The sequence below is a fragment of the Daphnia carinata genome, chromosome 4 (genome assembly GCF_022539665.2).
Source record: "Daphnia carinata strain CSIRO-1 chromosome 4, CSIRO_AGI_Dcar_HiC_V3, whole genome shotgun sequence".
Classification (NCBI taxonomy): domain Eukaryota; kingdom Metazoa; phylum Arthropoda; class Branchiopoda; order Diplostraca; family Daphniidae; genus Daphnia; species Daphnia carinata.
The window spans coordinates 1,324,036-1,351,802 of record NC_081334.1 but is presented as its reverse complement, the minus strand read 5'-3'; the positions used below and the strand labels follow the sequence as shown (position 1 = coordinate 1,351,802).

Sequence of the window (27,767 nt, the reverse complement as noted above, 5' to 3'; positions counted from 1 at the left end):
GAAAACTCAAGAAGTGCATGGTAGTTTGATCGAAAGCCCCTTGTATTTAGTATCACTACCTCAACTTTATTTGTCGATTTGCATATGCGGTATGTTACAGAATCGCCTATCCTCGCACCGTCGAATTATTCATATAGTTATTTTATTTTGTGTCCTTTAATGCCGTATCTATAAAATCGGCGGCATATTTCTTTCATATATGATACAGAGGAAAGGTGAAAAAAACAAGCAAATCTTCTGAATACTCTTGCTCAAATCCATAGCGCGAAGAAAACAAAAAGAAAAGATTGTTGGGTCAATTTCGTGACAAGCAAAGGAATAGCTTTAGATCCTTTGGAGAATATAATGTAACCTTATTGAAAATATGAGAAAGGTGTTACAAAAAAAAAAGAGAAAGAGGTCAGCTTCTTCAAAGAAATAAATCACTCCTAAATATAATTATCAATTCCAATATTTCATGAAAAGTGAAGAATTGCAGAGAACCACTCTTGCAGCAAACTACCTTTCTCTTCCCATCCCCTGCTCCCAAATCTCTGCAAATACAAGTTCAAAATTCAAAGCCCTGAGATGGTTGCTGTTGTTGATCGGGATTGAAGTTGAACTGCTGACCTTGGGCATCAACAGACGGTGCCAATTTAGTATCTTCTTCTTCCGAACCAAAGTAGGTTTCAATGATATCAAAAGCTTTTTGGTAAATTTCCATGTTTTCGTGGGACTGTAAAAACTCAATTTTGTCCAACCCTGCAACGAAAAAAATAAGCAGGAATGAATTAGAAATGAGAAGAGTTACACATTACTGCATAAATGAATTTTTTCAAATTATCTAGGTACTTACCATAGCACTCCTCGATCAAAATAGCATAAGCGTTGGGCCCGGAGCGAGTTTGCGCTTCTTGCTGACCCAATCGAAGGATGTTTTCCAGTCCACTTAGAGCAACTTGGATAATTTTGGCATCCATCACGGTAAGTAACTCGCATAATGGATGAATGCACCCCTGTGATGTACAAGACTATTGAATCTTTACATGTCCCAGTAGTTATGAAAGCTAGGCAAAAGCAAATCAACGTTCATACCAAATTAACAAGGAAACGAATTTGCTCCGCCGTGCCACCCGATGTTGCGTTTGTAATGGCCCAAGCGGCTTCCTTTCGAGTTTTGAACTCTGCTTTGCCAAGTATATCGATGAGAACAGGGAAGATGTTTGCATCTATAACGGCCTATAACGTAAAAAAACTGGTTAAAAAGTAAACAACCCCAGGAAAAAAAAGGAGGCTACCTGTATTTGCTGGCGGTTGCCTGCCGTGATGTTTGAAATCGTCCAGCATGCTTCTTTGCGAATTGATTCTTTTGGTGAAGTTAGAAGATGCAGTAAGCAATGCATAACAGAGCAATTCAAAACCACTTGGGTTTGGACGTCGTCTCCAGTGACAATGTTTCCGACAGCTCGCAACGCTCCTTGCACAACGCTGGGTGTAGTATGCCTAGTTAAATATATTTTCTTTAACGCTGTCGTTTAACATATAACGACGGTAACTCTACATGAGCAGCTCAACTAGGCGCCGGCAAACACCAGCGTCGATGACGGCTTGAATCTTGTCATTTGGTCCATCAGATAAGTAGGAAAGAGCCCAACATGCATCAGCTAAAACATCCGGATCCGCATGAAAAAGTAAACGAGCGAGGACGGGAAGACATGGTGAAACCTAAACAGAAAATTGCATTAACATCAAGATTAACTAAAGTTGCGCAAAAACGTGCAAAATTTTACCTTCGAGAAATTTGGAGGAGGATTTTTACCACGACACAAGTTTGATAAGGCCCAAACTCCGTTGCGAATCATTGACAACCGACTTGATTTACTCAACAGCCTGTTTGAAAACGGGACCTGATAGGTAACTATCTATCAAAAAATCAAGTTTTGTTGTTTGTTTAGTATTTACTGTAGTAAAGAGGGAAGGATGCCTGCATCGATTTCAAAATCCCGACATTCAGGAGAATCACCAGCAATGTTACCAAGGGCCCAAACTGCTTGTTCTTGAACATCTTCGTATTGAGAACCAAGTAGGTCAATGAAGATCGGGACGGCGCCAGCTTCAATGACACAACGAGTCTGAGCAGAAGTTCCAGAGGCAATGTTAGTGAGAACCCAGGCTGCTTCAAATTGCAGTGTATAGTTGCTGTTGTTAGCCAGAAATTCCACAAAACGAGGAACTATTCCACATTGAATCACTTCATCAATAGGAGGATTTGGTTCTCGTGACAGAATTTTACGAAATTTCTGGGTAGCTGATAATTGCACATTGATATCAGGATTGTACAGTGCTTGGCACATTTCTTGAGTAATGCTGCCTTGCTGTGCAGCCACACTCATCAGATCTTCTTGTAAAGAACTACTAACTTCTTCATCCTGAACATTTCCAGCTAAAAAAAAACGCAATTAGAGAAAATGATAAAATATTAATAAAACAGAGCTAAATGGTGATTGTAAAAATAAAGGAGTATCCCAATTTTAAGTTAAAACACCAACCATTAACTACATTCCTTCGTTTGAACAGCTGTTCTTCTCTTTTCTGTTTACGCAGCTGAACTCCTTCCTCTTCTCTTCTGCGTCTGAGTTCCTGAGAATCAAGAGCTGCATTTTTGTATCGAAATTTGTGAGTTTGTCCTGTCCCTGATCCTGACATTGGTAAATAGGCAGTTATCACCACAGATCAGTTTCAAAATGTTTCACTTCAAGTTTTTCTTCCTGTAACATAAAAATAGAAATTATTAATTGAGAAAATAGTATTGCATATTCCTAGCAGTGAGCTTGATGGATGTTTTAATTGCAGCACTTGCATTATAGTATTATGACCTTTTACTTAAAGAATGAAAAGCAGCATTTAACAGTGAATAAATTCAATTACTTTCTGGGAAAAATCGTACTTTAAATAACAGAATCCTAATACAAGTTAGGAGCACTCCAGCGACAACGAAACCGAGTAGATACAGATGACAGATGCAAAAGGTATCACCAAGTAAGACCATAGACCTCCTAAACAGCAACCTATTAGTGTAGTTTCAACCTCTTTAATGGTTTTGTTTTTGAGAATTCCATTTGATGTATCACGGTATTGAACTTATAGTGCTGTTTAAATGCAGTTATATTTTTGGATGTAGTCTTTATTATGATATCATTTAAAAAATATATCGATAACTTAATTTTGCTTAAGCCAGATTGCAATTTACAATTCTGTGGCATTAAGTTTTTCTTCTAAAACTTTTAAATCAACACGATGCTTCATCAAAAATTGCCCATTTAAGTGAAAAACGGGAATTTCATAGCGGTACATTCCAAACCATTTCCGGTTTTCTGGACGTCGGATATCCACTTCTTGAAAAAGGAATCGATTCCACAAACTTGATTTCATAAGAACCATTTTAGCATCATCACAGAGCGAGCACTCATCTTTCGTGAATAGTGTAAGCACCGGTAGTCGTCCAGGCGCAGATGCCGCCCTGGAACAATGCAATTTAAGAATAAACTGGTATTTAACTACCTGAAATCTGCAACTCGTATGGCCATCAAATGTATTTTTTTTTATGATGACGACAGCGCGAATAAGAACAATATAACATCTTCAACTATTTAATGTAATCTTTACGGTCAATACAGTGCAACTTACAATTTCTGGATCACTATTGTAGATGCACCGCCACCTCCATTGCATATGCTTGCAACACCATATTCCCCAGCCTTCAAACTGTACACTAAGTGGTTCACGATCCGGCATCCGGACATACTGTGAAGACAGATTCATTCAATTAGCAATGAGAAAGGCACACAACTTTTTTTGTTCCTCACCCAATAGGATGGCCCAAGCTCACTGCTCCTCCGTGTATGTTAACTCTTTCGGGGTCGATGTCCAACATTTTTATGTTGGCCAATACCACCACGCTAAAAGCTTCATTTATCTCCCATTGGGCTATGTCTTCTTTTCGGAGCTACCATGCAAAATTAACATCGGTTAGTGGTAAAAGTTTGAATCCGAAAACGCTATATCTGAAAGAACACCTACCCCAGCGCGTTCCAGAGCTATTGGTACTGCGAAACCAGGGGCAATAGGGAAATCAATAGGGTCAGTTGCAGCGTCAGAAAAGCTAACAATTCTGGCGAGTGGCTTGGATCCCAGGCGGTCTGCCGCTTTGGCGCTTGCGAGTACACATGCTGCTGCGCCATCGCTCAATACCGACGAATTACCAGCAGTAAGAGTGCCGTTTTCTTTCTAGAAAAGAAAATAAACCCTACCAATGTAGAATTTATGTAAGCTGATGAAAGCAAATTTGGTGTACTAACGAGAAATGCAGTGGGTAGCTTAGAGAATCTTTCATAATCGACGCGCTTGTACTCCTCATCCTCAGACACCACCAAATCCGGTTTACCTTTTGAGTTAAATAATGTGAATCGAGGAATGTAGTCATTTTATTTTCATATCTCACCTTTCTTTTGCGGAATACGAACTTCGACTATTTCCCTCTGCATTATATTATTTTTGTATGCATCGGCACTCAGACGATAACTCCGAAGGGCGTAGGCATCCTGATCTTGGCGAGAAATGGACATTTTTTGTGCGGTATTTTCAGCACAGTTGCCCATATGGATTTTATTATAAACATCTGTCAGCCCATCAAATGAGACGCCATCCTATAAGTACCAAGAAAATCTCGGGTTTGTAACTTAATTCTGTGGGTACTCAGGACTCTGTGACATGTATTATAATACTTACTATGAGTTTAACTCCTCCATAAGGAACTTCACCTCTAGGGAGAAAAAAAGGTACATTAGAAAGAGATTCCATTCCACCAGCCACCATAACATTTTGCTGTCCTGTTTGGAGATTTTGAGTGGCTAGCATAATTGCTTTCATCCCAGAAGCACACACTTTATTGATTGTTGTTGTTGGTGTAGTTTTTGACAAACCAGCAAAAAGCGTCGCCTGCCTGCACGGAGCTTGGCTATAAATGAAATATCATAAGACAAATCATTTTTTTTTTCATTTCAATTACAATGTTAATGAATCACCCTACACCACCTTGGCAAACATTTCCCATGTAAACTTCTTGAATTTCTTCTTTAGCAATGCCAGCTCTTTCAACAGCAGCCTGAATGGCAATTGAACCTAACCTGGGAGCTGGTATGCTCTTCAGACCACCTCTGAAGCCTCCCATAGGAGTTCGAGCTGCTCCAAGAATGACTACATCATTCAGATTTGCAGACGAAGCATAAAATCGTTTACTGCATTGAACAACCTATTGAATTTGTAGCAAAAACATATGTTCCATGCGATTATCAGTCTACATCATTACAAGGCATCGGTAGGCAATATAAAATATTTGACATACTTTAGAGCTTAAAAAAGCCATATTGCACGAAATGGAGAAATTGCCAACAAAAAAAATTGCGATTTTATCAGATTCTACGAGGTATTAGGGGATAGAGGGATACTCAGGAATCTAAAAATTCTTACTATTCTTCTTAATTGGCGAATTCGTCTGCCAAACAAATCCCGAACAGTAATGCCAAATTTCAAAAATTTTCTGGCGCTGAATATGGCAACAGCCACAGCCAGGACCCCGGCGTGCAAACATGTTAAATTTTAAATGGGAGCTTTGAAATAATGTTCCAAAAGCTTTCGCGCAATAATGTTGATATTTCATGTTCTACTAGAATACCTGGGAATTTTATTGATTTCATGGGAACTCCTCGATTTTAATACAAGCTATGGATCGGGGGAAAAAGAATCACTGGTATGCACTATCCAGAAATTGTCTCATCCGTTTGATTCGATTTCATGGTGAACTGAATCACTTTCTCTGTATAATAGTTGTTAAAATCCAACCTATTGGCAACGCATAAATATTGAAAATTAATTTATAATGTAAACACGATGATTGCTGCGATCGTCAATTGTAGTTGATGATTTACCGGTTCAATAAGGTTAACATATGAGAATCATAGCTTTCATGGCCCATTTCAGCAATCCTATGTAATAAGTCGGCGAGCAGTGTGGTAAATTGTAACTCCATGCGCGCAACGTTTTGGTCGAACGTATCACTGTTTTCCTATGATAGAAATACTATTAAGATAAAAGTTTTTTCTTGGTAAAACATCAACATACTTGAAGGAAGACGTCCCCTGGAGAAGTTAGAAGCACTTCGCTCAGAGATGTTACATTTGCAAGGCTGCTCAATCCCATTTCAGCTTCTTTAGCATGGCGATGCATCTTCTATGAATGAAATACCAGCATAAAATTACTACGTATTTTATGTCAAAAACATTTAATAAGAAATAAATAAAAAATAATTAGCCACTCACAAGAATAAAATGAGCAAATGCTTCGCAGAGTTTAATCAGCTTGGTCGCTGTTTGCAGAAGGGCAGGATCCGTTAACATAGACTCTTTCATGCAGATGTTCAGAAGTTCCATATGAGTTGAGATGACCTGAAATATGCCGTACTTTAGAATTATTTCTCAGCGTAAAATAATAGAAGCATACCTGATCTACGTTGTCCACTTTTCTGATTTTTTCAACAAAAACTTGCCAGGAAGGCTCAAGAACTTCTACAGTAATGTAATACAGCAAATTTTGAATAAAATGCAGCATGCGATGTCGAAGAGCGAAGGCATTGTTGTACCACTGGCTAGTTGGGAAAGCGTAGTTGCGCACGATTTTGTGGGAAATCCAAACCCTAGAAGAATTTAACAATATACCCATTGATTTTGTTGTGATTGTTCATTTTTATGGTTAATTATTTGATTCCAAGAAAAAGATTTTACCGCCCCAGGAGATTTTCTACATATTTGGTCAGAAAAAGGTGACGGAAAATCATCTGATAGCACGCCATGACTTTGGTTGTGAATACAAGTGAAACGGGCCATCGGACACGGTACATAAAGGAGAAGGCTTCCAAGCCCGTCAACCGTACATGGTCCATTGAGTGGTTTCCATCCACTATATATGAAGACGGGAATCAAACGTATAGAAAACAAAATTAATCTCATGAAATAGAAAATTATCAATGGAATTACCTCGTTCTTCTTGGGTTTGAATAGACAGAATGCGAACCATCTGGGAAGTAAGGTCGTACGAGAGTAATTCAAGTCCGAGGTCGTCTTTAAAAGGGTCAGCGTTAGCTGTGGAAGTTCGAAGTGCCAATTCAAGCAAAGATTCCAATCTGCTCGGCATTACATCGTCAACGTTCTTTACCAATTCGGCTCCACACAGCGAGAGGAAATGTAAGATAAAATCTCCCGCGTTCAGGAAAAAGTAATATTTCACGGACCTAATAAACGTGCCAGCCATAAGTATTAAGTAAACTAAGTTGCACAGCAGAGTAGAGCAGTTAGAACATATTACTTGAGTCGCCCAAGAAGATCATAATCCTGCATAAGCACGTGCAAGAGTGTTTCAGATGCATAGCTGTAAGCTTTTTCAATTGCTTCTTTGTAACCTGAGCCATCAAGCGTGTAACGCAAATCATCCACTTTTGGTGGTTTAACTTTCATTCCTATGCATAATGTCAAGAGATAAAGTAATTTTTTCAGAGTATTATAAGAAGAAATCGCTTATTACCGCACTGCTTGATGACGTTGAGATATTTTCCTGTACGAAGTATTTGGTCGGTAAGAGGGAGCAGAAATGAGGGTACTCGATCTCGTCGTAGTGTGTATCGCTTCTCCCAATAGTCGTCACTGTAAGCCGTTGGTGAGAGCTTATCCATCGACACTACTTGATGATCTTCAACCATGAATTCTAAATACGGATCTTCAACTGAACCTTGATAAATCCACTTTTGCAAAATGTCCCAGTATGGCTGGGCAGCAGAACGAGTTAGAGAGAGCAAAAGTTTTTGCTGCTTATCGTTTCCCATAGCTTCCATTGTCTGTTGGTGCAACACAGACAAAACTTGACCACCTTGAGCTTTAGCTCTCATCAAAGAGAGTGTGACATGATGCAATTGATGTAATGTTGTAACATTAGGCTGGAGCAGATACCAAGCTTTCTGGAAACTTAATTCGGTTTTGAGCAACAAGCTTTCCAGTTGACAAATAAATATTCGGTAGTCATGAACCAAGTTGCCAATAGCCGCTGCTAGAGCATCGTTGACCATTCCGTAATCGAATCCTGAACGACTTTCGTAGAAACGCTCAATTATAGAATAGGAAGCCAAAATTGGAAAGAATCGCCGAACCATTTCTTTTAGGGAATCGTCAACACCTAAAAATAATATTAAGTGATTCATGACGGAAATTAGAGAAAGGAATAGTATTACTTTCATCGATTTCGAATTTTCTCTCGTCGATATTTGATGACAAGGGGAGTGCGCGTATGTAGTCGCCATCAAACCCACTAAGGACGTACAAAAGCTCTTCTAGAAGAATTCTTTCTTGATCTCCTACAGGCACATTCCCCAGAGGAGCTATTTGAAGTAACTGGGAATCTAATAACCCAGCAACAGGATAGTCCCAGGACAGGAAAGGTCTGGAGAGAAACCATTTAGGATTCCTTTGTATGATTTCATTGGTTGTGCATCTCTTTTCTGCTAGTTCAATGATTTGATGACCCACTGAGCCTTCACTTGCAGTCTGCAATCTACTTTTCAATTCCTTCAATTTCACACCACCAACCACAATTGGAGTAGACGTTGATGGCCCTAAATTAAAACACAGCTAATTATTTACATCTAAAGAACAATTAAAACTGTCATACCAGATCCTTGGTTGCTATCGGTGCTGGTACAATAGTTTTTTGCTGATTCTTTTGGCAAACCAGCCCTAACTGAACGGGTCATTGTCTTTGACTCTTTCATCTTGGAGAGTATCAAGACAAATGGATCCAGCTCAGCATAGCTTAAAATAGAAATCAACTATAACCATACACTTCAGTTACTACAACAAATAAACCCAATTATACTTTTTGTCTCGAAGTTCTTCATATTTGCTGATTATTTCAGCTGGATTTGAGCTTACAGCAGCTAAAGACTGGACAATTTCTCTCGTGTTTGATATTTGCACTTGGGAAGGAGATGTCACTAAGTTTTTTACAAACTTCTCAGGTGCAACCAAATCGGTAAGCCTGCAAGGATGCAATAAATGATTCTACTTAGTGGCATGTATTTTCTTTAAGTTGAGTTTGAAAGAAAATACTTACCCCAAAGAATCAATTAACTCGCTGACGGCGTGGTGGATTTTAAATTCCCCCATACCAATAATAGAATATCTTCAGCGATGTAACATTCACTCACACTCGTCTTCCAGTTGACATTTCATGATACTTTACCATTTTGGCGGTAATGCCAATTTTAAATAAAAAGCCATCTGGCGGATAGAATGGGAACGGTTAATTAGAACGTAAACTGTACTTTTTTAGGATTTGTATGAGTAGCGTATTCGCTGACACTGCGACATAAAAGTTACTAAAATAAAACATTAAAAAATATGTTTAATAAATTATGGAGCAAAAATAATAGGGCAACAATTGTTTTACTGTGATTTGCTGCCAGTGGCCCAGTGCCAACTTGCAGAGTTGCTAAACTGAGGAAACTGATCAGTGCAATTCGCCCACGTCCCATTTTGCTCCTGTTTCTGTCGCTGGGATAACAGCATATGCTAAGATGTGCGTAATTATGGATAATGTTACATATTTGATTTCGCATTACAATTTTTGTTTATCCTCAATAATAGATAAAACGATGTCGATAATGTATGGAACCCAAGCAAATTAAGGCTGATTAAGGAGTAGATGGTGAAGGGAAAAGTAGAAAATTGTAAGGAGTAAACTTACGAGCTCACCACGCGGTCGAAACGAAAGGGGTGTGTGAAACATGGACATCTCAAGTGGAGAAGAATTCAGGTCGATAGCAAGGTAAGAGCTTTTTCTTTATTAAAAACAAGACGTAAACCTTGTGCTCAGTAGTTTTAACGTGCAACTACAGAAAAATACTTTTTTGGTCCCAACTTTTGCAAGGATTTTTTAAACCTGTACGTGGTGAAATTTTGCTTATCATTCGTGTTTTGTGTGACTTAAATTTAACGGGCACGGATGCGAAATTATATACCTCAGTACTATGTAGTTACGACGAACACAGGATCGTACATTCACAGATTTTAGGTTACCCCAGCAGAATCACGTTTGCAGCTGAAAGTAGCTTCCAGTACTTCCGTCTCATTTCTATTTCTCTTTTCTGCTGAAAAATCGCGTAATGCAAATGGATCACATTGTAATATCTTACTGATGCGTCATTGTATGTCCACTTACGCTGTAACGTTGATTGCACCTTTTTGCACTCAAGATTCTTTGGTGGAGATGGATTTAAGTGTTAATCAGCACCTTTTAATTGCGTTTTTGGGGGATTTATAACATTTGGCTTTTCTTTTCGCGAAGTTACCATCCCAGTTATTCATGGTTAGGCAAACATGTCGTGTTTTGAGGCGTTTTTCGGTAACCTTGGTAACCTGATCCAATTTAATACGGTCATTACTTTGCGTTGAATATGTTTAGTAGTTGTATTCGCCACTAAAAGATGAACAAAAAGTGATGACCTCTCTCTATGCATAATACTTTCATGAAGCTACTAATGTAGAACGAGAAACGAAAGAAGGGAGGCACAAACAACAAAATAGACAAAACCAACTGGGGGTAAAAAACAGGGATGGCAGTACAGAAAGAAAAGTGATAAATGGTTTTCATTCTTTGACACGAAAGACTCTTCCTGATATTTTTGTGGAAATACAATAGAAGACCAATAGGTAGTGGGAGGCGTTTTCAAAGGCGAGGATGGAACCAATCGGGGCAGGTGTATTATCCCCACTAGCAAAAAAGTCGTTAATTTATCTTTTCTTCACAGTACCAGCATACTAATACCCATACACTCCAACCTCAGTTTGAATAATTAGTTTTCTTATAGTCAAGGATGGAAGTAATTCGGGCAGCAATGCGTCTAAAAACAAAATCCAATTTCTGTGTAGACAAAAAACATTGTTTCGCATTTCCAAGAAAGCACCAGTTTAACAAGAGATTTGTTTCAATGCCCTTATGTAATTGCTATAAATGTCTAGGCTATCGCAATCGTTGTGCAATAGTTTTTGTTACGTAAAATTGTATTTGTACAGAGTTCCACAAATCTAAAGGGCATTTAACTATTTTCATAATGGTGATTCCACATAAGTTAATGCTAGGATAGATTGGAGTAGCCTACGTGGACACAATAACTTTATTTATGATCAAGCTGTTGAATTTCAAAACACTGGATAGTCATTAGTCATTGCCCGCGCTGGGGGGTTTTCTTCATGTTCAAAGAAAAAAGGTCGCCCGTAGTTGGTCGATTCCGCTTGCTTCCCATATGGCTGGTTGTTATTGCTACGGTTAACTGTCGGCTACAGGCTTGTTTAAGTGACCTCCAGGGCAGAATGATCTACTAGAATACCTTATAATCATCCCAAAATTAAAAATAAATTCAAGCCAAGTAATGGAACACAACATTGCATGTATAAGATGCAATCTCATGTAGGACTATACATCGCAATTCGATAACCGAATCGTGTTCAATTTCTGCAACTTTTGTTGGAAGAACTTTAACACCACCTCGTCGAGCTCATTACGTTTTTGCCTGAACGCAACGGTTAACCGACAAGAAAAATAACTAACTGACCCTCTTTCATGCGTTTATCGATGATCTAAAAATAACAATGAGCCCCATAGTTTAATGGAAGCTTTTTTCGCGGAAGTGCCGTCTCCAAAACAAAGCCATTGTTGTGATTTCACATTGCTTGGTGCGACATCATGGACTTGTCCGTCGTTTGGAATCGAGGCGGTACGCTTTTTAAAGCGTCCCGAAGTAGAGTGCTGCAACGGTCTCTCTTTGTCCCAGCAGGCAATAACACGTACCTATCTTTTTCCGTTTCATGGCTTTTCTTATTTTCAGACCTTAATGATGCCGTAGTGATATTGCCCTTTTACCTTCTTCCACCTCATCGATTGTCTGCCGCCATTGCCGATGATCTGGCATCATATAGTGAGGCGGCAACTATCGCAAGTCGCCCTCTTTTTTTTTTAGTTTTTCTTTCCTTTTTTGTTGGGAAAGTCGGTAACAACAAAATGAGATTGTGGCGGCCCTTTGCTGTCATACAATTATGAACGGATCCAAATCGATTTAGATTTTTGTTTCATCGGTTTTTTTTCTTGCGTCTCTGATCCACTTTGTACAGGTTTACTTCCTGTCTTTGACTTTGAGCTACAGATCCTGAAATAGCAGTACTTTTCATGCCACCTTGGTTACTTGTGAAATAAGACTAAACAGAGATCACCTGTAATTAGAAACACAGACACACTTGGTATGAAATGATTGGACGTTGTTTAAGACCAACCATCTTAAATGTCAGCAACTGGTACGTGAATTTTTAAGCGTTCGTTTTTTTTTCTAGACTAGGACCCTTAGCAATGTAGCAGTTAAAGCATATTTGGGATGTGATTTAGTAATTTTCATTGCAGTTTTTAATGCATAACACCATCTGCTGAACAGACGTATGTGATTTGGCAGAACCTCCATTGCTTTATGGTTTGTTCTTCTTACATGATGTTTCTAAAAATGCAGCATGGTTGAAACTGAAATGAAAATTTTTACACTAGTTGATTATTTCTTGATATATTTTGTCGATACTTGCTGCTATTATGCACATATAAAAGGATACAGTAGACTACTACATAACGTTATCTACAAACTGTACAAGTAGAAGCCATCAGCAAGTAGGAAATATAGGATTCGATTGTCCTGTTACAACCAGTAGCTAGATGACGATGCAATACCAATTCCATTGTTGTCCCATACAAATTTCAAATTCCTAACCGGCAGCGTGATATTAAAAAAGGGCATGATAATAATAATCACAATAATGGGAATCGATTGTGTAAAAGACGTGTAGCCTATATACGCGACGAATGTCCCTTGAAAGAAAAGTGGGAAAAGGACACATCACACACAAAAAAGCGGAGAAGAACGGCTTCTCTTTGTGTTGGTTGTTGAACATGTTTTTCGATGGTCGAGTGTACTGAAAAGAGACAATGCAGCACAGGTGTAGACCAATAAGAATAGGTGCTCTTGATTAGCTTGACGACGATTGGCTCACGCTAGCAAAAAAAGAAATGACATCACAGGTTTGATCGCCAAGGTTTGACCAATACCAGCAGCTGGGATGCCTTCCTTTTTTTTTTCTTTCCTTGGCCGCTACCACTGCGACGCATGAGGTCCCGCTTTTGTGTGCGTAACCCCCGAGATATCGCTGCGGCTGTTATGATTCCATTTTCCAGGGCATTGTGAATTTTTTTTTTTTTTAATATTTTGAGGATGGATCGTTCATGGTGATCGGTCAGTTGTGGTTGAGCCATCGGTAAGACAAGATTATTAGAACTTTTCAACCACTACAACCGGTAGCCATTTTGATATACCTAAAAAAGTGGAAGTTAAAATGTTTGGCAGCTGTTTCTACATTCCTCTTTCGCAAAACAATTTTTCTGTCACGCCTACCAATGGTACAGTATAAACAGGCTTTGATTTTAATATGCTAAAAAACAAAACATAAATTATATAAAACTAATGAGAAAATTTTTATTCGTTTTTTAAACTTATTTTGTAGATCTTCCGTTGGATTTGAGCTATAAACCAAAAGAATGCAAGCAATTTTCAAATAACCAAATTTTAACAGGAGACGTTGTACCTTCAGTCGGTGCTCACAATCAATTGGGCTTCAAAAGTGATGCTGATCTTACTGTATCGCCTATGCCTCTCGCCTCATCGTGCCCATTGCGGAAAACTCAGGACTTACTGCCTAGGAAAGCATTAAGTCCTGACAGTACCAGTGCTGAATCGAGAACTGTTTCGCTGTACGATACAGATTCCGACGACGACATCCCTTCTCCTCACGAAGGAGATGTTTCCACCAAGGATCTTCACTCTTCAGGGAACGATAGCCGTGTCATGTCAGTTACGGCAAGTCATCAACCGATGCCGAGGAGAAACCGTGAAAGGACTCTTTTGCCCTGTCAAGTGTGCGGTAAAGCATTTGATCGTCCATCGTTGCTGAAACGTCACATACGCACGCACACTGGTAAATAATGTAGGCCTGAATTACAACATTGATAGTCTAATAGCTATTCTTCTGCATATCTGATTTCAGGTGAAAAACCGCATGTGTGTGATGTTTGCGGAAAAGGGTTTTCCACTTCAAGCTCGTTGAATACTCATCGAAGAATTCATAGTGGCGAGAAACCACATCAGTGCCCCATCTGCGGAAAACGATTTACGGCTTCATCCAACCTTTATTATCATAGAATGACTCACGTAAAGGTAAGCTATGGTTAATAGGCTAAATGTTAGTCGGGTAACTACATGATTGGTATACCGCGTACCACAACATCATGCCTTGCAAGGAAAAGTGGCAAGTACATTTGTGGTCACCAACAATAGAATATATCTGTACATCTCCAATCTGTTGACGTATATCGGAGGATGCGTTAATTCAGTTTTTATTTTTGTTCCAGGAAAAGCCCCACAAATGTACGATGTGCAATAAATCATTCCCCACGCCGGGAGATTTGAAATCTCACATGTACGTCCACAACGGTAGTTGGCCTTTCCAGTGCCATGTATGCAAGCGGGGTTTTAGCAAGCAGACCAATTTGCGGAATCATCTTTTTCTTCATACTGGTAAGCTTTTTGTAAATTGTTTTCCCTTTTGTCCTTTATTGACTGTTTGGTTTACAGGAAAAAAACCACACAATTGTTTGCGCTGTGGAAAGTGTTTTGCCTTAGCCTGCAACTTAAGAGCACACCTGCGAACTCATCCCGAATCAAACTCCTGTCAACTTGAAACTAAAGCTGATCGAGCGGAGAAACATTCAGATTCACAAGATAACAAAGTTAATCCAATATTTTCTGCTTCCACAACACAAGAGCCCGTGGAAGGAAGTTGCCCCATACCTCAATTAAACCCCCGTTTGGTGGATCACGTCTTCTTTTGGCAGTCTATTCAACAACAACTAACAACCGACATGTTAATACAACAACATCAGCAAATTCATGTGGACCCACTGCATTTCACATCTTCCTCATCTCGTCCATTCAAATCCTTCAAATGAATTCTTCACGAACAAATTGTATACCTACAACAATACTCACAATATAAATACGTGTAAATGTTTCGTCTCAATATAACACAACATAAAAAAAAATATTATTTTCACTTTCCAAATGAAATAAACCCAAGTTCAATAGGCGGAGTACGAATTAAAGAAGTAAGAGGAGGTTAGGGGTTTTTTCCTTTTCCTTTTTTTGTGTTAAATCCTAAACGTGGTCTGTCTCGCAAATTTGTGACTGGCGTGCTGTGAACCTATTCGTCCTATTGTCATAGATTTGAGTGATTTTCTTTAAATTTTCAATCGAAATCATGAATTTGTAACCAGACATAAAATTAAATCAAAATTGAGAAATCGTTTTGAATTTCTGGAAACGTTACTCGTGTCATTTATTCTTCCGCTAGACTGCATTCTTGTTTCCTGCTCTGCTCCTAGTGTGTTCAGTCGAAATAAGTCCGTGTCTTGTCTCTTAAATGAATTTTTAAATTTCAAATTCATAATGTAAAGGCATTTTAAATTATGTACAATTAAAAAGCGACCATGGGACAACTTCGTGACAGATTAACGCGTTGCCTGCTGGTAAAGTAAGGGAAATTATACAAATCTTTTTTATGTAGTATTAGTTTAACTTAATATGAAAACTTTGTGGTACACCTACTGTGGATGCATTTTACAACTAAACCTTTCTTTACGACCAATAAAAAGGTAAAAGTTCCCTTTCAATTTCTGCTGTCATGTCATTTCCGATGAAGACTGAAAAACAGATTTTCATTATGTTCATGAAATCTTTGAATGGTGTTGTTAGAATACAGCACACTGCTTTTGCTGATGTAGATCATTTGTTATTTGCCACAATGCTTTTAAATGTGTGTGGCTGTGAAATCTTTGATAGGTTGTGCCTGAAAGAGTTGGTCAGCAAACAGTTAGTGGATTTTTGAATCAAATCAAGAATAAAACATAAAACCTGAAACCAAATTATAAAGTAAATTAATTTGATTTTCCAGCACATGAATTTATCACTGGGAAATTTTGGTAACTTAGTGGACAGCTAAACAAGCCTCATTAGCTTTACTTTCTATCCATTTATAGCCTTTAATAACAGCTAGGCTATTCATCCGCTTAACAGAATCAATGAAGCCTGGAACATTAAGTAAATGAAATGAATTTACAAAGCCAACCAAACATCAGCCGCAGAATAACAAACATGTGATTCTGCCCAATCTAGCAGAGAAATCATTCAGTCTTTGAAAATGAATGTAGGCTCAAAGCACAAATAAAGGTAAGAAAATGAATAGTTGAATTGCCTACATAAAATACCACTTTGAATGGCTATCTCTCTGCCATCACCTGCGTTTTGGAAAAAGCAGTTTTTCCGCTAATTAGTGAACTATTTCTATCCAACCATTTTGTTGTCATTGAAATTTTGATACTTCCATTGTAATTTTTCGTTTTGAAACTAAAAATAAAAAAAAACTTAAACAAAACGTTGTTCGTGCCATAAATTAATAAATAATATTTTTTGCTTTTCTAGGAAAAGGATTAAAAGGAATAAAGGTGGCAGTATTCAAATTGACAATCAACACCGACAACATTGCCACATCGAAATATTTTCTAATTAATGAAATGGTGGGTGGTGACTCGTCTTAGTCTCTAATGCATGGCCTACTATAATGATTATATTAGGCCATGCTCTAATGAAAACAAATTTATTTTTAAAGTATTTAATTTATTTGGTTGAGTTTTCAGTTTCAGTAGAAGTGCAACACTGCTAAATGCCAGCAAATCAGGAGTTAATTTTACCTCACTGGTACGTTACAGCCAGCCATTCCACTTCTAGGGATATTACCCTATTTAGGGGGATTTAAGGAAAATTTTTGGAATCTAGGGTGCAGTTATGGAAATCTAGGGTTTCCGGGATTATCCAGGGCCTATTTAATTTTCTGGGGATTTCTCGGGATTTTGAGATTTTTGGCCAAACCGCTGTTGCTTTTGGCGCTTCTATGCAACGTCAAAAGTAAAATGTTCCTCAATAAGAGCCACCAAGCGGACAATGGTGAACGGTACGCTTTTCAGAAAGTAACACTGACTAGGATACACCACGAACTCCATTTGATCCTCCAAACGTCTGTGCCAAACATATCGCACGCCGAATTTTTTAAGACTCAAGTCTCCGACTGAATTTCTGACAAGCACTTGACCCAATTGCAAAAGCTGGGGAGAGTTCCTTGAATATATACGTAGGAATTACGAATCTATTTTGTTCAACCATGATGAACAATGTGTTGTTGAGACATGATGAACCCGAGGCCTCTCACACAATTTTGTTATCTAGGTGAGCAACACACTGTTCATTGGGAAACGCTGTGATTCTCTTGAGGCTTTATAACGTTGAAAGTTCGATGACAATTATTTTTGGAAAAAACCATATCTTTATTGCTTAACTAAACAAATATGATGGGGCAATCCGATGGTTTTATTTCCATAGCCAATTTAAATTTTTCTGGTAACTTGTTTGGCTTTGACGGACACTGGTTAATTGCTTTAAAAATGTGTTTTTTTAATACTGTTCTAAAATAAATAAAATGGGTTATTTTATTTTTTTTATTTACATTTATAAAAATAATAAAAAAATTTTTGAAGCAATGGCGTCTATAAGAACCGAACACGGACAGTCGACGTATGATCTCAGTGCTATACCACAGCGCCCTATCACAGCGCGACACCACTATTAGTCACATATTATATAGTTCCGGTATTAGAACGAAGGTCGATGAAAAATAAATTTGTTTGAGGTGTGCGGTCCTGGCACAGTGGTTACCACCTTCGCTTCGCATTCTGAAGGCCCCGGGTTCAAGTCCCGACACCGCCAATTTCCCCCCCTCCCTTTCCCTCCAAATCTTCATTCAAGATACGCAAGATTCATCGGATTACGCAAGCTTCTACAACAGATCAAGACGCAAGATTCTAAGCCTTCAAGAAAAAAAAAAAGAAGAGAGAAAAAAGAAAAGAGAAAAAAGAAGAGAAAACAAGAAGAAAGAAAAATAGAAGAGAGAAAAGAAAAGAGAAAAAAGAAGAGCCATGCCTACTATAAAGGGGCTAAATGGCACACCAAAAAAAAGCCTTGCCAGGCTAAAATTGGCAAAAATAGCCTTGCCAGGCTAAAAATCGATCTGTAGTACTGTACTACCTTGAAGATCGAACCACAAGCTGAAAGGTAGAGAAAAGGTGAGCGTTGAACGTAGGCTGTTCGTTAGCCTCCCCACGGCCTGAAAGACGGCTCGTGGATGCAGGCAGCTTATCATCGGGATATGTGACCCAATTCGCTACCCGTAAGTTTTTGTATCTAACACCGGTGCTAGGTTCCACTTTCCACTGTTTTTCGTTTCCCATTTCCGGAAAATTCGTTACCAAACAGTGTTTAAGTTTGGGGTGTTACAATGCAGTTTTAGGCTGCAGGGCGCTGCAGGCCGCTTGCAGGCCGTTATTATAGTAGGCCATGTGAGTATGCCATGAAAGTAACAGGGATTTTTCTGGGGATTTTATTTTTTTAAAGTCTGGCAACGTTCTAGGGATACCTTTGCGGAAAGTGGAAACACTGGTTACAGCGTTAGACTCGTAGTTTCAACATGGCGGCCAACGTGTTCAGAGCTTAAGAGTTCAGAAACATCTTAAAGCCTACGCCACGCTCTCTTCATCACCATTCCATATTTTTTTTAACCGTGCCATGAACGTCAACGATAAGATTCTATGGGAAGCAAAAAAAAAATCGTTGATAATACTAGAAATTGAAATTTTACAACTGCACACGTATGTTGCGAAAATTGGGTATCCTAATTTGAACAGGAAGCTTTTGAACACCGGAAAGCTGAAGTTATTAAAAGACACTGACGAGTGTAATATCTCCGAAAAAGGTAAAAGATTGAAGTTAGTTCAATTCGTTAATATGCTTCTTTTCTTTTTTTTTTCTGGCACTCAAAGAAAATCAGCATTTAAACTTTGTATTTTAAAATGGTTTTTTTTATCTTGGGGACAGCAAGGCACATTTCCTGCACAGAGTGGTATTACAAAGTGCCAAACCTTTTAATCGACTAACTCCTATGCCCTATCCAACAATGAAGTATTGAAATGTGAAGTTGAAAGTTATTGACATTGGCACAATTTGGTTATTTTGTCTTATCTGCCTAAGTTAAACAGGTATTGATGCTGAAGTTTGATACAGTTGTTATTTTTTAATTGAAGTTTTTTAAAATGTTACTAAAAAAATGTAAGAGGTTATAGGAGTTGGTTTTTAAAATGTAATCAATAATTTGAGCAAGAAAATTTTTCAAGTTTCAGGCTATTTCCAGTTGTGCTAGAAATGCCATTTATTGGCAGCATGGATGGAATGTTGTGTGCACTCATTTACACAAGGTATGGCAGATTTAGTTCTACTCACTAGCTATTAACTTAGTTTTATTTGTTAGCATTTTTTTTTGTAAGTACTACAGAACAAAACCTCATTTTTGTTTGTTGAAGGAAGAGCATAATAATTACCCAATAAAGACAATTGAAGATGGCCAGAAAATATGTACTGGTGTTAATTAGGATGTCCATGGATTTCCTTAAGGGTTTGCAATGTTAAATGTCGCAACCGAAAATGAAGAAACATCTAATGATGATGGTTTGGTATTTATTACATTTTAGATACTTGGTACTTATATCAGGAGACAGTGCTGGAAAAGAAGTGCAGTTCCACGTCCAGAGATGTTTCTGTGAAAATGTCCATACGCAAACAGTATTCAAAATTTTAGACCACCATATAATAAAAAGCTGGCGCTGCCGCTAGTCATCTCATTAAATGTGCTGCGGATGTGAATCACCACTAGATGCCGCGCATGGCTGTGAGTGGGAGTCACGGTTAGGTAGCGTTACTGTTATTCTACGCTCATACGACAATGCATTGAAGAAGAGAAAGTGTCTTGGGATGCCAGTGTGGTAAAAAACCAGTTACAGCTAGTTGAACACTCAGGCGCTGTAAAATGGTGATATACCGAAATGGTCAGTTTTAGGGTACTGATGAGCCACTAGATCGTAACACGTGCAGGCCCACGGGTTTATGCAGCCGTCACTACCCCTGGAATTCTTCGTCAGATAGTATACCTTGTGAAGTTTTTAACAGCGTTTCTTTAACTGCGGCGGATGTGGGACTTTCGGTATGTACCATGATGACTGTAATTGAATTAATTCGTTAGATTTTGTATTTATAATTTGATTTTTAAAGCATGTGTGTAAAAGAAAATTTCTTTTCACTTATTTAGGACTAAACAGTATCACAGCCAGTGGGCAATGAAATTGCAGGACATCAAATTTTCAACATATTAAAGTACGTTCAGCAGATTTTATCTGAGTCTGCATAAATCATAACTTTCTTTTTGTTGAAAACTAGGTTTCAAATATCAGCAATCAAGGGCAAGTCACTGCTAAAATGTTAAAGTAAGGATCAATTAAGCAACTATTTGTTTTTCTGAGTTTTATGTCCTATTGTGTTAATGTTAAAGTAGAACAAAATTAATTTTCATATTTTATTTCAGATTGCTGCCAGTCTTTGCTAGCTGATCATAAAATATAATGTAGCTACATAGCTTTGTTAGCCTGTCCCAGAATTGATAGCAAATAATACTGCTTTAGTTATGGGTGATTATGGGTGCATTAACCCAACTTTTTGTTTTTTTGACATTTGTGTTCTACGTTCACACAAATATTGAATGATATTCCTTATTTAGTAAAATAACATTTACTTTGGTGATTTATTCCAGGTTACTGTCAATCTGCTAGCTAATTAACAAAGATATTTTATTATTACATAGCTTGGTTTGCTTGTTCCAAGAATCGCAAACAGATAATAGTGAGGTGGTGGTGAAAGTGGCGTACGTGAAAGGTAACAAGGCAATATTTTTCTTGTAACTAGTATGATTTTAATATTAAGTTTGTTTAACTCGTAGATGGTAAGCAAGCTACTTCCCTTTTCGTCCACTAGATGGCGAACAAGCTATTTCCCTTTTCGTTGCCTTTTCTTCCACTAGATGGCAAGCAAGCTACTCCCCTTTTCGTCCACTAGATGGCGAGCAAGTTACTTCGCTTTTCGTCCACTAGATGGCAAGCAAGCTACTCCCCTTTTCGTCCACTAGATGGAAGCAAGCTACTTCCCTTTTCGTCCACTGGATGGTGTTTGGGCTGTTTTCCAACAGGTGGTGTGCGAATCTACCAATATATGGTGCTCAGATGTATGGTGCTCAGATCCAACTTACCCTGATAGCCAACAGATTTCCTTGCAAGCCTCACTGGGTATGTCCGTTACGTGGCGTTGCCTGCTACCTTAAGCTCGTCAGAAATTCTTGGCATTCGATGAATTCTACGGGTATATATTAACTTAGACAAGCAAACGTTTTCTAGACTGATCTTTGTTTAATTTTCTCGATATAGGTTAAATGAAGAAAGATAATGAATTGAAAAATGTTTTGCGTAAGAGTTGGATGTTCAGAAAGTTCTAGCAGCTGTGACATGGATAATTTCACTTCCACACATCTTGGTATTTTTACTTAACAATTAAAGTTAATGCTTGAACTTGTAAGCTAATTTCCTCTTGACTCGTGTAGTAAACCACAGGGACACTACTTCTGTAAGTAATTGATGTGGGAAAAATCACCTGTACTGTAGTTTACAACTTTCCATCTGTTTTGTGGTCTTTCAGGTACAATTACTTGTTGGATATTGTTGTGGTGAAACATAGCGCTGGCTGTGCAACATTAAAGTATTTAATTCCTTAAGGTGAGTTGCATACTAATAGAACTCTCATAGTAACTTGAATGAAATACTATTTCTTAGGTTATCATTGTTTTCTAGCAACATTTGTAATGTAATGCCTTATACAGGTAGTCAATCTATAATACCATCAAATGTATTATGTTGCAGTGAATGAGAAATGACCAGCATATTGTTTATTTCCAGGTAAAGTGGAGATTCTTGTGATCTTTTCCTTGACATACATACACTCCTGAATAAAATTGGCTTTGGGTTGTTAAAATGCAAATAATTTTTAACCTGTGGATGTATGCCTAAAGAATTGCCTATGTGCTGTGAGATACTTCTTTTGTGGTATTTAGGTATGAGAGACTGATACTACATAGACTGTTCAAGGGGTTTCTGAGCATACCATTTATCCCAGGTGAATTTGTGATACTTGCATTGACATACCAATTGAATTGAAATTGTCTATGGTCGGTGAAAATGGTGGATGATTTTAACCAGTGCATGTATGCCCAAAGGAGTTGCTTGAAAGTAATTTATTTTTACTAGAACGGATAAGTAAAAATTTTACATTAATGCTTTTTGCCTTTGCAGGAAATGCAATTCCCTTAAACATGTGAAGGAACTGCTGTATAGGTAATTGAAGAAGTTTTTCTGCAGAGTTCTAACTTAAGGTAGTTTAAAGAAGTCACATGGTTACAGAAATATTTAAAGGCTTTACAGTGATATGAATAACTATTCGGTACTGACAGACACGAACAAAAGTGGTCTTCAAAATCGAATTTTCTATCTATTCATTTCGTTCTTAGTTTGCATTTCAAAGGTAAGATTTTGATTTTTATACGAAATCTGGCAGACCTGGATTGTTATGGCTGTATATTTCATACTTAAATTAATTTGGTTTTGTCAATCTCTTGTTGGGAAAATTAGAACAGCTGTGTCGGGCGACTCGGTGTGAAAAAGGGTGATTTCCGAGGCAAAATGCTAGTAAATCAGCTTTCGGTAAGTAGACGACCTCGTTGCGTCTAATCAATTAAATTTGTAATCCTTCAAATAGACAAACACATCTGCAAGCAAGAGTCAGCTTCGTGATTGAGATCCCTCATCAAAAACAACAGCTAGCCCATATTCGATTAGTCTTACAAAGTTTGTACAGCTGCTATTCCCAATCACGTGTGCAGTGGAAAATGCATGACAGACGTGACGGTAGACATAGATCTGAATGTATATCCCATACAAATAAATCTGATGGATAGGATTTTACCATCTAGGCGTCCCGGGACTTCAGGATTATTGTTTGCCGTTGAAGATGTTGTATACGGCAAGTGCTTTCCTCGAAGTTAGTTTACTTTTCTAATTTTAGTAAAACATTTGTTGTATTTTGTAGAACACTGCAAAAAGAAAGTAGGAATTCAGAGAATGTTTACGCCAAGAATGATTTATAGGTTTGTTCTCATTGCTGAAACCAGAGTGCATGTGATGCTGTGATTAAATCAGATCCGTATAAATGTGGATCTTGGAATTTTTCCTGACTTCGTCAGCAACTTTACATCAGCGGTAAAAGTGTGGAAGGTATTGATGAAAAAGGTTTAGGACAATATCAATAATGGTGTGAAACTAAGAGTAAGAAAGGCAAGTATTATTTAATCATTATATGGAAGTATGGTTTATTAGTCTAAAGTTATGTCATTTGGCTTTAGGATTTGTTAAAGGCTTAGCCTCTTCAAGTGATAATCTATTAGTGCACCTACCATTGACTAGTGTGCAACAAATAATTTATGCACCTCACCAACTTGAATATGCTACATGTGTTTCTGTACTAGCTACTGGTGTGTTCATTTTATTCCACTTCCAGTTGTTACTGAGTTCCACCTGCAGCATTTGTCCTATTGCATTCAACAACAGTCGACTTTTGTGATTAATGATCAGAAAGTGAGTAGCAGTGAATTTGATTGCAGTCTGGAGTTATGCTATGGATCCTTTTCTGAGCTTTGCTGCAATCATCACATCAGGAATAGGGTGTTGCTTACAACTAGAATTGCTCTGGAAACGACTTCTTTTTTTGCGCGTGTGAGTAATCAGTAATTTTTTTCTTTTCTTCCATTCTTCTGAAATTGAGAGCTAAGTAGAACACATTATTTATATTTACATCTCATTGTTGTCTCCCATTCTAAGCCATGTGTATATAGTCAAATTATATGTACAGATACAACATCTGTGTGGGTTTGGTTGTAAAAAAATAGAAAATAACGAATAAGACGGTTATTTTCTGTTTGCTGTATTTGTAATTTCATGTCAAATGCACAAATTTTCTGTCGACGAAAAATTTGTCAGCATCGTCACAGGCGAATGACAGAAGAAACGAAAAAGGGCTGTCGGTACTGTAGAAAATACCCTAGAGAAAAATTTAGGATTTTTCTGTAACTCATGTACAATATCTGATAAAATTGAAAAACGTCTGTCACATTGGGCAAGGGGCCTGGGTTCTGGCTACGATCTTCCGAGCCAAGCAATGTACAGGCAAAGGAAGGTAAGCGTTCAGCGTAGTGAGCCAGTGTATGGACCGTGAACGAAAGGGCAGTTTGCTTTTATTTTTCTAAGTCCAAATCTTACTCCTACATTCGCTATTAGTAACAGTAATACTAAAATACGTGAAATGGCTCAGTGGTAGAGCATCGGCTTCAGAATCCGAAGGTTAAGGGTTCAATACTTAGAGTCGATATGACACGATATTTTTCACAAAACGCCCTTAAATGTCAAAATAACGAAATTCTTTCTCCTCGACGATCGGATGGCTTCATGCAGATTCCGTCATTCCAGAAACTTTTAGGGCGCTTATCGGCGGTCAAGCAATAGCACCCGGCCTGGGAGTTGAACCACAGACCTTCAACACTACAGTCCAGCACACTACCTTTGTACCATCACTGTTCTTACATACCTAACTTTAGATTTTTATGGGTATGTTGAAATGAGTTCTATACAAGGTTATTATGGGATAGCTTTTTCATAGATAATGAATAGTTGTTAGATTGATGGTAAAGCACGTGATAAGCGTGTGAGATTCCTTGGGTTCGATCCCCAAATCATTCACCATATAATAAAATAAATACAAATATAAATAATTAAAAATCTTTTTATTTTCCCTCCTTCCACCCTCAAATCCACCACTTTACATAATACACATACAATACATACATACATACATACACTTAAAACTAACCCGTTGGCTGCCACGCCATCTTAACTACAGTCGCTACATCGCTATCTTAGGGATAGCGATAAAGGGGGCCAGGGGGGCCGGGCTGACACGATGATGAGACCTTTACGGGAATGCACACCCCAGGTCTCATCAAGCGCATCGATCAAGGGAATCCCTGTGGTGCATTGCCTACAGGCCTTTCGGCCAATCTTGGGCAGTGGCGCTGCTCCACCCCATGGCAGATAGACCATGGAGCAGAACAGCGCGGCCCGTCCCTGTCAAGCTAAAAAAAAAAGGGGATAAAAGGTGGGTGGCAGCCAACGGGTTAGTTTACATTATACATTACATACATTACAAAACATAACCATACCACACAGATAAGATGACCAAGGGGCAACGGACGCGGCGACGACAGGATGACGGGCGAGACGAAGATGGGGCGACGGGCGAGGCGAAGATGGGGCGATGGGCGAGGCGAAGACGGGGCGACGGGCGAGGCGAAGACGGGGCGACGGGCGAGGCGAAGACGGGGCAACGGGCGAGGCGAAGACGGGGCGACGGGCGAGGCGAAGACTGGGCGACGGACAGGGCGAAAAGCCTGGTGACGACGTATGAAGGAGCGAAGAACGGGCAAAACTTAGAATTTTTGTTTCAATTTTGCGTGAGAATGAAGACGATGGCATAGTTCTAAGTAATGAATATGAAAACAAACGTGTGACTACATGTGGAATATAAGATTATTGGTGTAATTATAACAGGGAACACAATTACTTAAGCCTGTTGTTCGAAGACTGCAAAAGTTGAAGGGCTGGTAATTTCGGCTGAAGAACTTGAAAGCTTGGCAGCCCTACAATGGGAAAATAAATTTTAAAAAAGCAATACTAAATAAACCTCCAAGATAAAATACCAAAAGGGATTGGTTTTGATGTCCATGTCTGTGTGTGTTGATTGGTAGTGGTTACTCATTGGAAACCAAACAAAGAGCAACATGATGCATTTACCACAATAAAACTGATTCTTATGACTAGGGCAAAGGGTAGTCGAATTGGACAGTGGTGTAATGATTCCAAGAATTCACTTCGTTGGTGTACTTCCTCTTGGTTAGCATTTTTCCTGTTGTAAGTTTCACAAGCTAGATCTTAAAGTCGGAATCATGCCAAATGGTATACTAAGGGCCATGTAAAGTAAAATACCTCTAAAAAGAGCAACAGAGTAGCACGTTGGAATGCTAAGGTCATAGTTTTGTAGCAGAGCAATCTGTCACTGTTTGGAATTGGTAGCTTGCAAGATTGCCTGTTACATAAAAAATGAACTATTTAGTGTGCTTCACTTCCAAAAACTTCACAGGGAATAGAACACTTAATAGTAGTTAGTTTTTTTATAACTTCCCACTGGAATAAAACATTTTTAACAAAAACTTTCAAACACAGATTTCACTGCTCACATCACTGTCACACGTAATCACAACACCATTTTGGAACCACACCTGCGACATCTAGTTTTTTTGTTTACAACCACAATAAAAACGAATCAAAAGGAATTAGGGAACAGGTTGTTTATTCAAAAACCTAGGTATTCCAATGAAAATACAACATAGAATACGCGGCCATATAATGATTCCAAACCACAGGACATAGTAATTTTCATTTAAAACCTAAGCGGTCCGGTATTGCGTACACCTGTGTGCCCTTTGCGCTTATAACAATTTAACAAAGAAAATGACAAAAAAAAAAGAACGACATTAGTTTTCCGCGCCAGTCCTTACAGTCAAACGATAAAATATAAAGAGTATAAAACACGCTGAAAGTATCCCAGAGAAATTAGCGGATAATCTATTTCCCCTGTGAAAGTTTCTCATGCAAGATGCTGTCCGAAAGGGATTGCGAGAAATAAAGGACGAGTGACAAACAAGACATTGTCTAAGGAAGAATGGTAATCAGCTAATATGCGCCAGTTTTACCACAAACACGAACCATCGGCACAACTGAAATGGCATGTTCCGTCGAATAAAGAAAAGTCGCATCGGCCCAAACAGAGAAGCATGTTTTATAATTTATAACCCCCCCCCCCCCCGTTTTATCTTACTTTATTTCTTTAGCTTGCTTGCCCGATACAACGACATATTAACTTTCAGCAGATACGTAATCGGAGACAGTCAGTCGAATGTTTCGGATGACGCAGATCCTAGGGAAACCTAACACTTTCAGCAAGGCAAGGTAGTCCTCTTAAACCTACTGTCTGGTGGCTGACTGCTGGTGTATTTTTCGGCGTAATGTAAATTTTCAACATGAAATAACCTAGAGAGAAGAAAAATATTAGAAGGAAACAAAGATGGTTCTTAATGTTCTCAGAAAAATTATACCTTGATAGGTCTTACGATTTTTGAAGGACTTAACAGAGGATGATGGCTATTACAATTACCAGCAACTCAACTATGTATATGCACCATTGAAAATAAAAATTTAAGCAAAATTCGGAATTACAATTAACAGGCGGTCAACTATTTTCACGTTCACCCGCAAATGCCTAGCACTCCTCTGGTTGTTGAGTTTGCTGGTGGCACCTTAGAAGTGAGAAACCGATTGCAAACGAAAGAAAGTAATACATTTGA

General features: G+C 38.4%; 4 protein-coding genes and 2 long non-coding RNA genes across 19 annotated transcripts in view; 2 read left to right on the top strand and 4 right to left on the bottom strand.

Moving 5' to 3' along the window:
• Positions 1-5,540, bottom strand: part of LOC130695299 (acetyl-CoA acetyltransferase, mitochondrial-like) — a 33,926-nt gene extending 28,386 nt beyond the window's left edge. Inside the window, exons 1-9 of one of the 2 annotated variants that reach the window (XM_057518419.2) lie at positions 5,384-5,540; positions 5,064-5,290; positions 4,768-4,996; positions 4,481-4,685; positions 4,338-4,423; positions 4,060-4,266; positions 3,846-3,985; positions 3,667-3,783; positions 3,202-3,499 (exon numbers count right to left, since the gene is read on the bottom strand). In XM_057518419.2, coding sequence (XP_057374402.1) covers positions 3,226-3,499; positions 3,667-3,783; positions 3,846-3,985; positions 4,060-4,266; positions 4,338-4,423; positions 4,481-4,685; positions 4,768-4,996; positions 5,064-5,290; positions 5,384-5,404 — 1,506 coding nt within the window. In that variant the 5' untranslated portion in view covers positions 5,405-5,540 and the 3' untranslated portion in view covers positions 3,202-3,225. Of the gene's footprint in view, positions 1-3,201; positions 3,500-3,659; positions 3,784-3,845; positions 3,986-4,059; positions 4,267-4,337; positions 4,424-4,480; positions 4,686-4,767; positions 4,997-5,063; positions 5,291-5,383 lie in introns of those variants that run through there. The other variant, XM_059494922.1, reaches the window with a different exon arrangement.
• On the bottom strand, positions 27-3,051 carry LOC130695298 (importin subunit alpha-7-like). Of its 3 annotated transcripts, XM_059494835.1 has the most exons (10): positions 2,927-3,051; positions 2,529-2,747; positions 1,942-2,422; positions 1,770-1,869; positions 1,541-1,704; positions 1,278-1,482; positions 1,075-1,218; positions 836-995; positions 503-741; positions 27-352 (listed from the first exon to the last, which is right to left on the bottom strand). In XM_059494835.1, exons 2-9 carry the CDS (start codon positions 2,683-2,685, stop codon positions 548-550), a joined length of 1,605 nt encoding a protein of 534 aa, XP_059350818.1. In that variant the 5' UTR covers positions 2,686-2,747; positions 2,927-3,051; the 3' UTR covers positions 27-352; positions 503-547. The 3 variants fall into 3 exon arrangements, with proteins under 3 accessions (XP_059350818.1, XP_059350817.1, XP_057374401.1); XM_059494834.1 differs by having other exon boundaries at positions 27-741; XM_057518418.2 differs by lacking the exon at positions 2,927-3,051 and adding an exon at positions 2,908-2,926 and having other exon boundaries at positions 27-741.
• A 121-nt stretch (positions 5,541-5,661) lies between the features above and the next one.
• On the bottom strand, positions 5,662-9,346 carry LOC130695293 (gamma-tubulin complex component 2-like). Its single transcript, XM_057518412.1, has 13 exons — positions 9,193-9,346; positions 8,956-9,117; positions 8,752-8,891; positions 8,315-8,695; positions 7,615-8,259; positions 7,399-7,549; positions 7,071-7,324; positions 6,819-6,993; positions 6,538-6,730; positions 6,357-6,482; positions 6,160-6,267; positions 5,967-6,103; positions 5,662-5,880 (listed from the first exon to the last, which is right to left on the bottom strand). Exons 1-13 carry the CDS (start codon positions 9,243-9,245, stop codon positions 5,796-5,798), a joined length of 2,610 nt encoding a protein of 869 aa, XP_057374395.1. The 5' UTR covers positions 9,246-9,346; the 3' UTR covers positions 5,662-5,795.
• Positions 9,347-13,395: 4,049 nt separating this feature from the next.
• On the top strand, positions 13,396-15,431 carry LOC130695202 (zinc finger protein 391-like). Its single transcript, XM_057518324.2, has 5 exons — positions 13,396-13,569; positions 13,674-14,144; positions 14,214-14,383; positions 14,578-14,743; positions 14,801-15,431. Exons 1-5 carry the CDS (start codon positions 13,506-13,508, stop codon positions 15,172-15,174), a joined length of 1,245 nt encoding a protein of 414 aa, XP_057374307.1. The 5' UTR covers positions 13,396-13,505; the 3' UTR covers positions 15,175-15,431.
• Positions 15,432-19,894: 4,463 nt separating this feature from the next.
• LOC130695182 (uncharacterized) lies at positions 19,895-23,272 on the top strand. 11 transcript variants are annotated; one of them, XR_009420775.1, is made up of 12 exons: positions 19,895-20,363; positions 20,469-20,533; positions 20,597-20,643; positions 20,742-21,568; positions 21,634-21,739; positions 21,807-21,829; positions 21,902-21,978; positions 22,036-22,082; positions 22,159-22,488; positions 22,552-22,631; positions 22,710-22,780; positions 22,888-23,272. It is a non-coding gene; the product is annotated as an uncharacterized LOC130695182 (long non-coding RNA). The 11 variants fall into 11 exon arrangements; XR_009002297.2 differs by having other exon boundaries at positions 22,552-22,780; positions 22,888-22,959; positions 23,015-23,272; XR_009002292.2 differs by having other exon boundaries at positions 22,159-22,313; positions 22,376-22,488; positions 22,552-23,272.
• Positions 23,273-25,160: 1,888 nt separating this feature from the next.
• LOC130695673 (uncharacterized) lies at positions 25,161-26,535 on the bottom strand. The gene is made up of 4 exons (XR_009002446.2): positions 26,350-26,535; positions 26,064-26,269; positions 25,928-26,003; positions 25,161-25,843 (listed from the first exon to the last, which is right to left on the bottom strand). It is a non-coding gene; the product is annotated as an uncharacterized LOC130695673 (long non-coding RNA).
• Between the last annotated feature and the right edge of the window lie 1,232 nt (positions 26,536-27,767).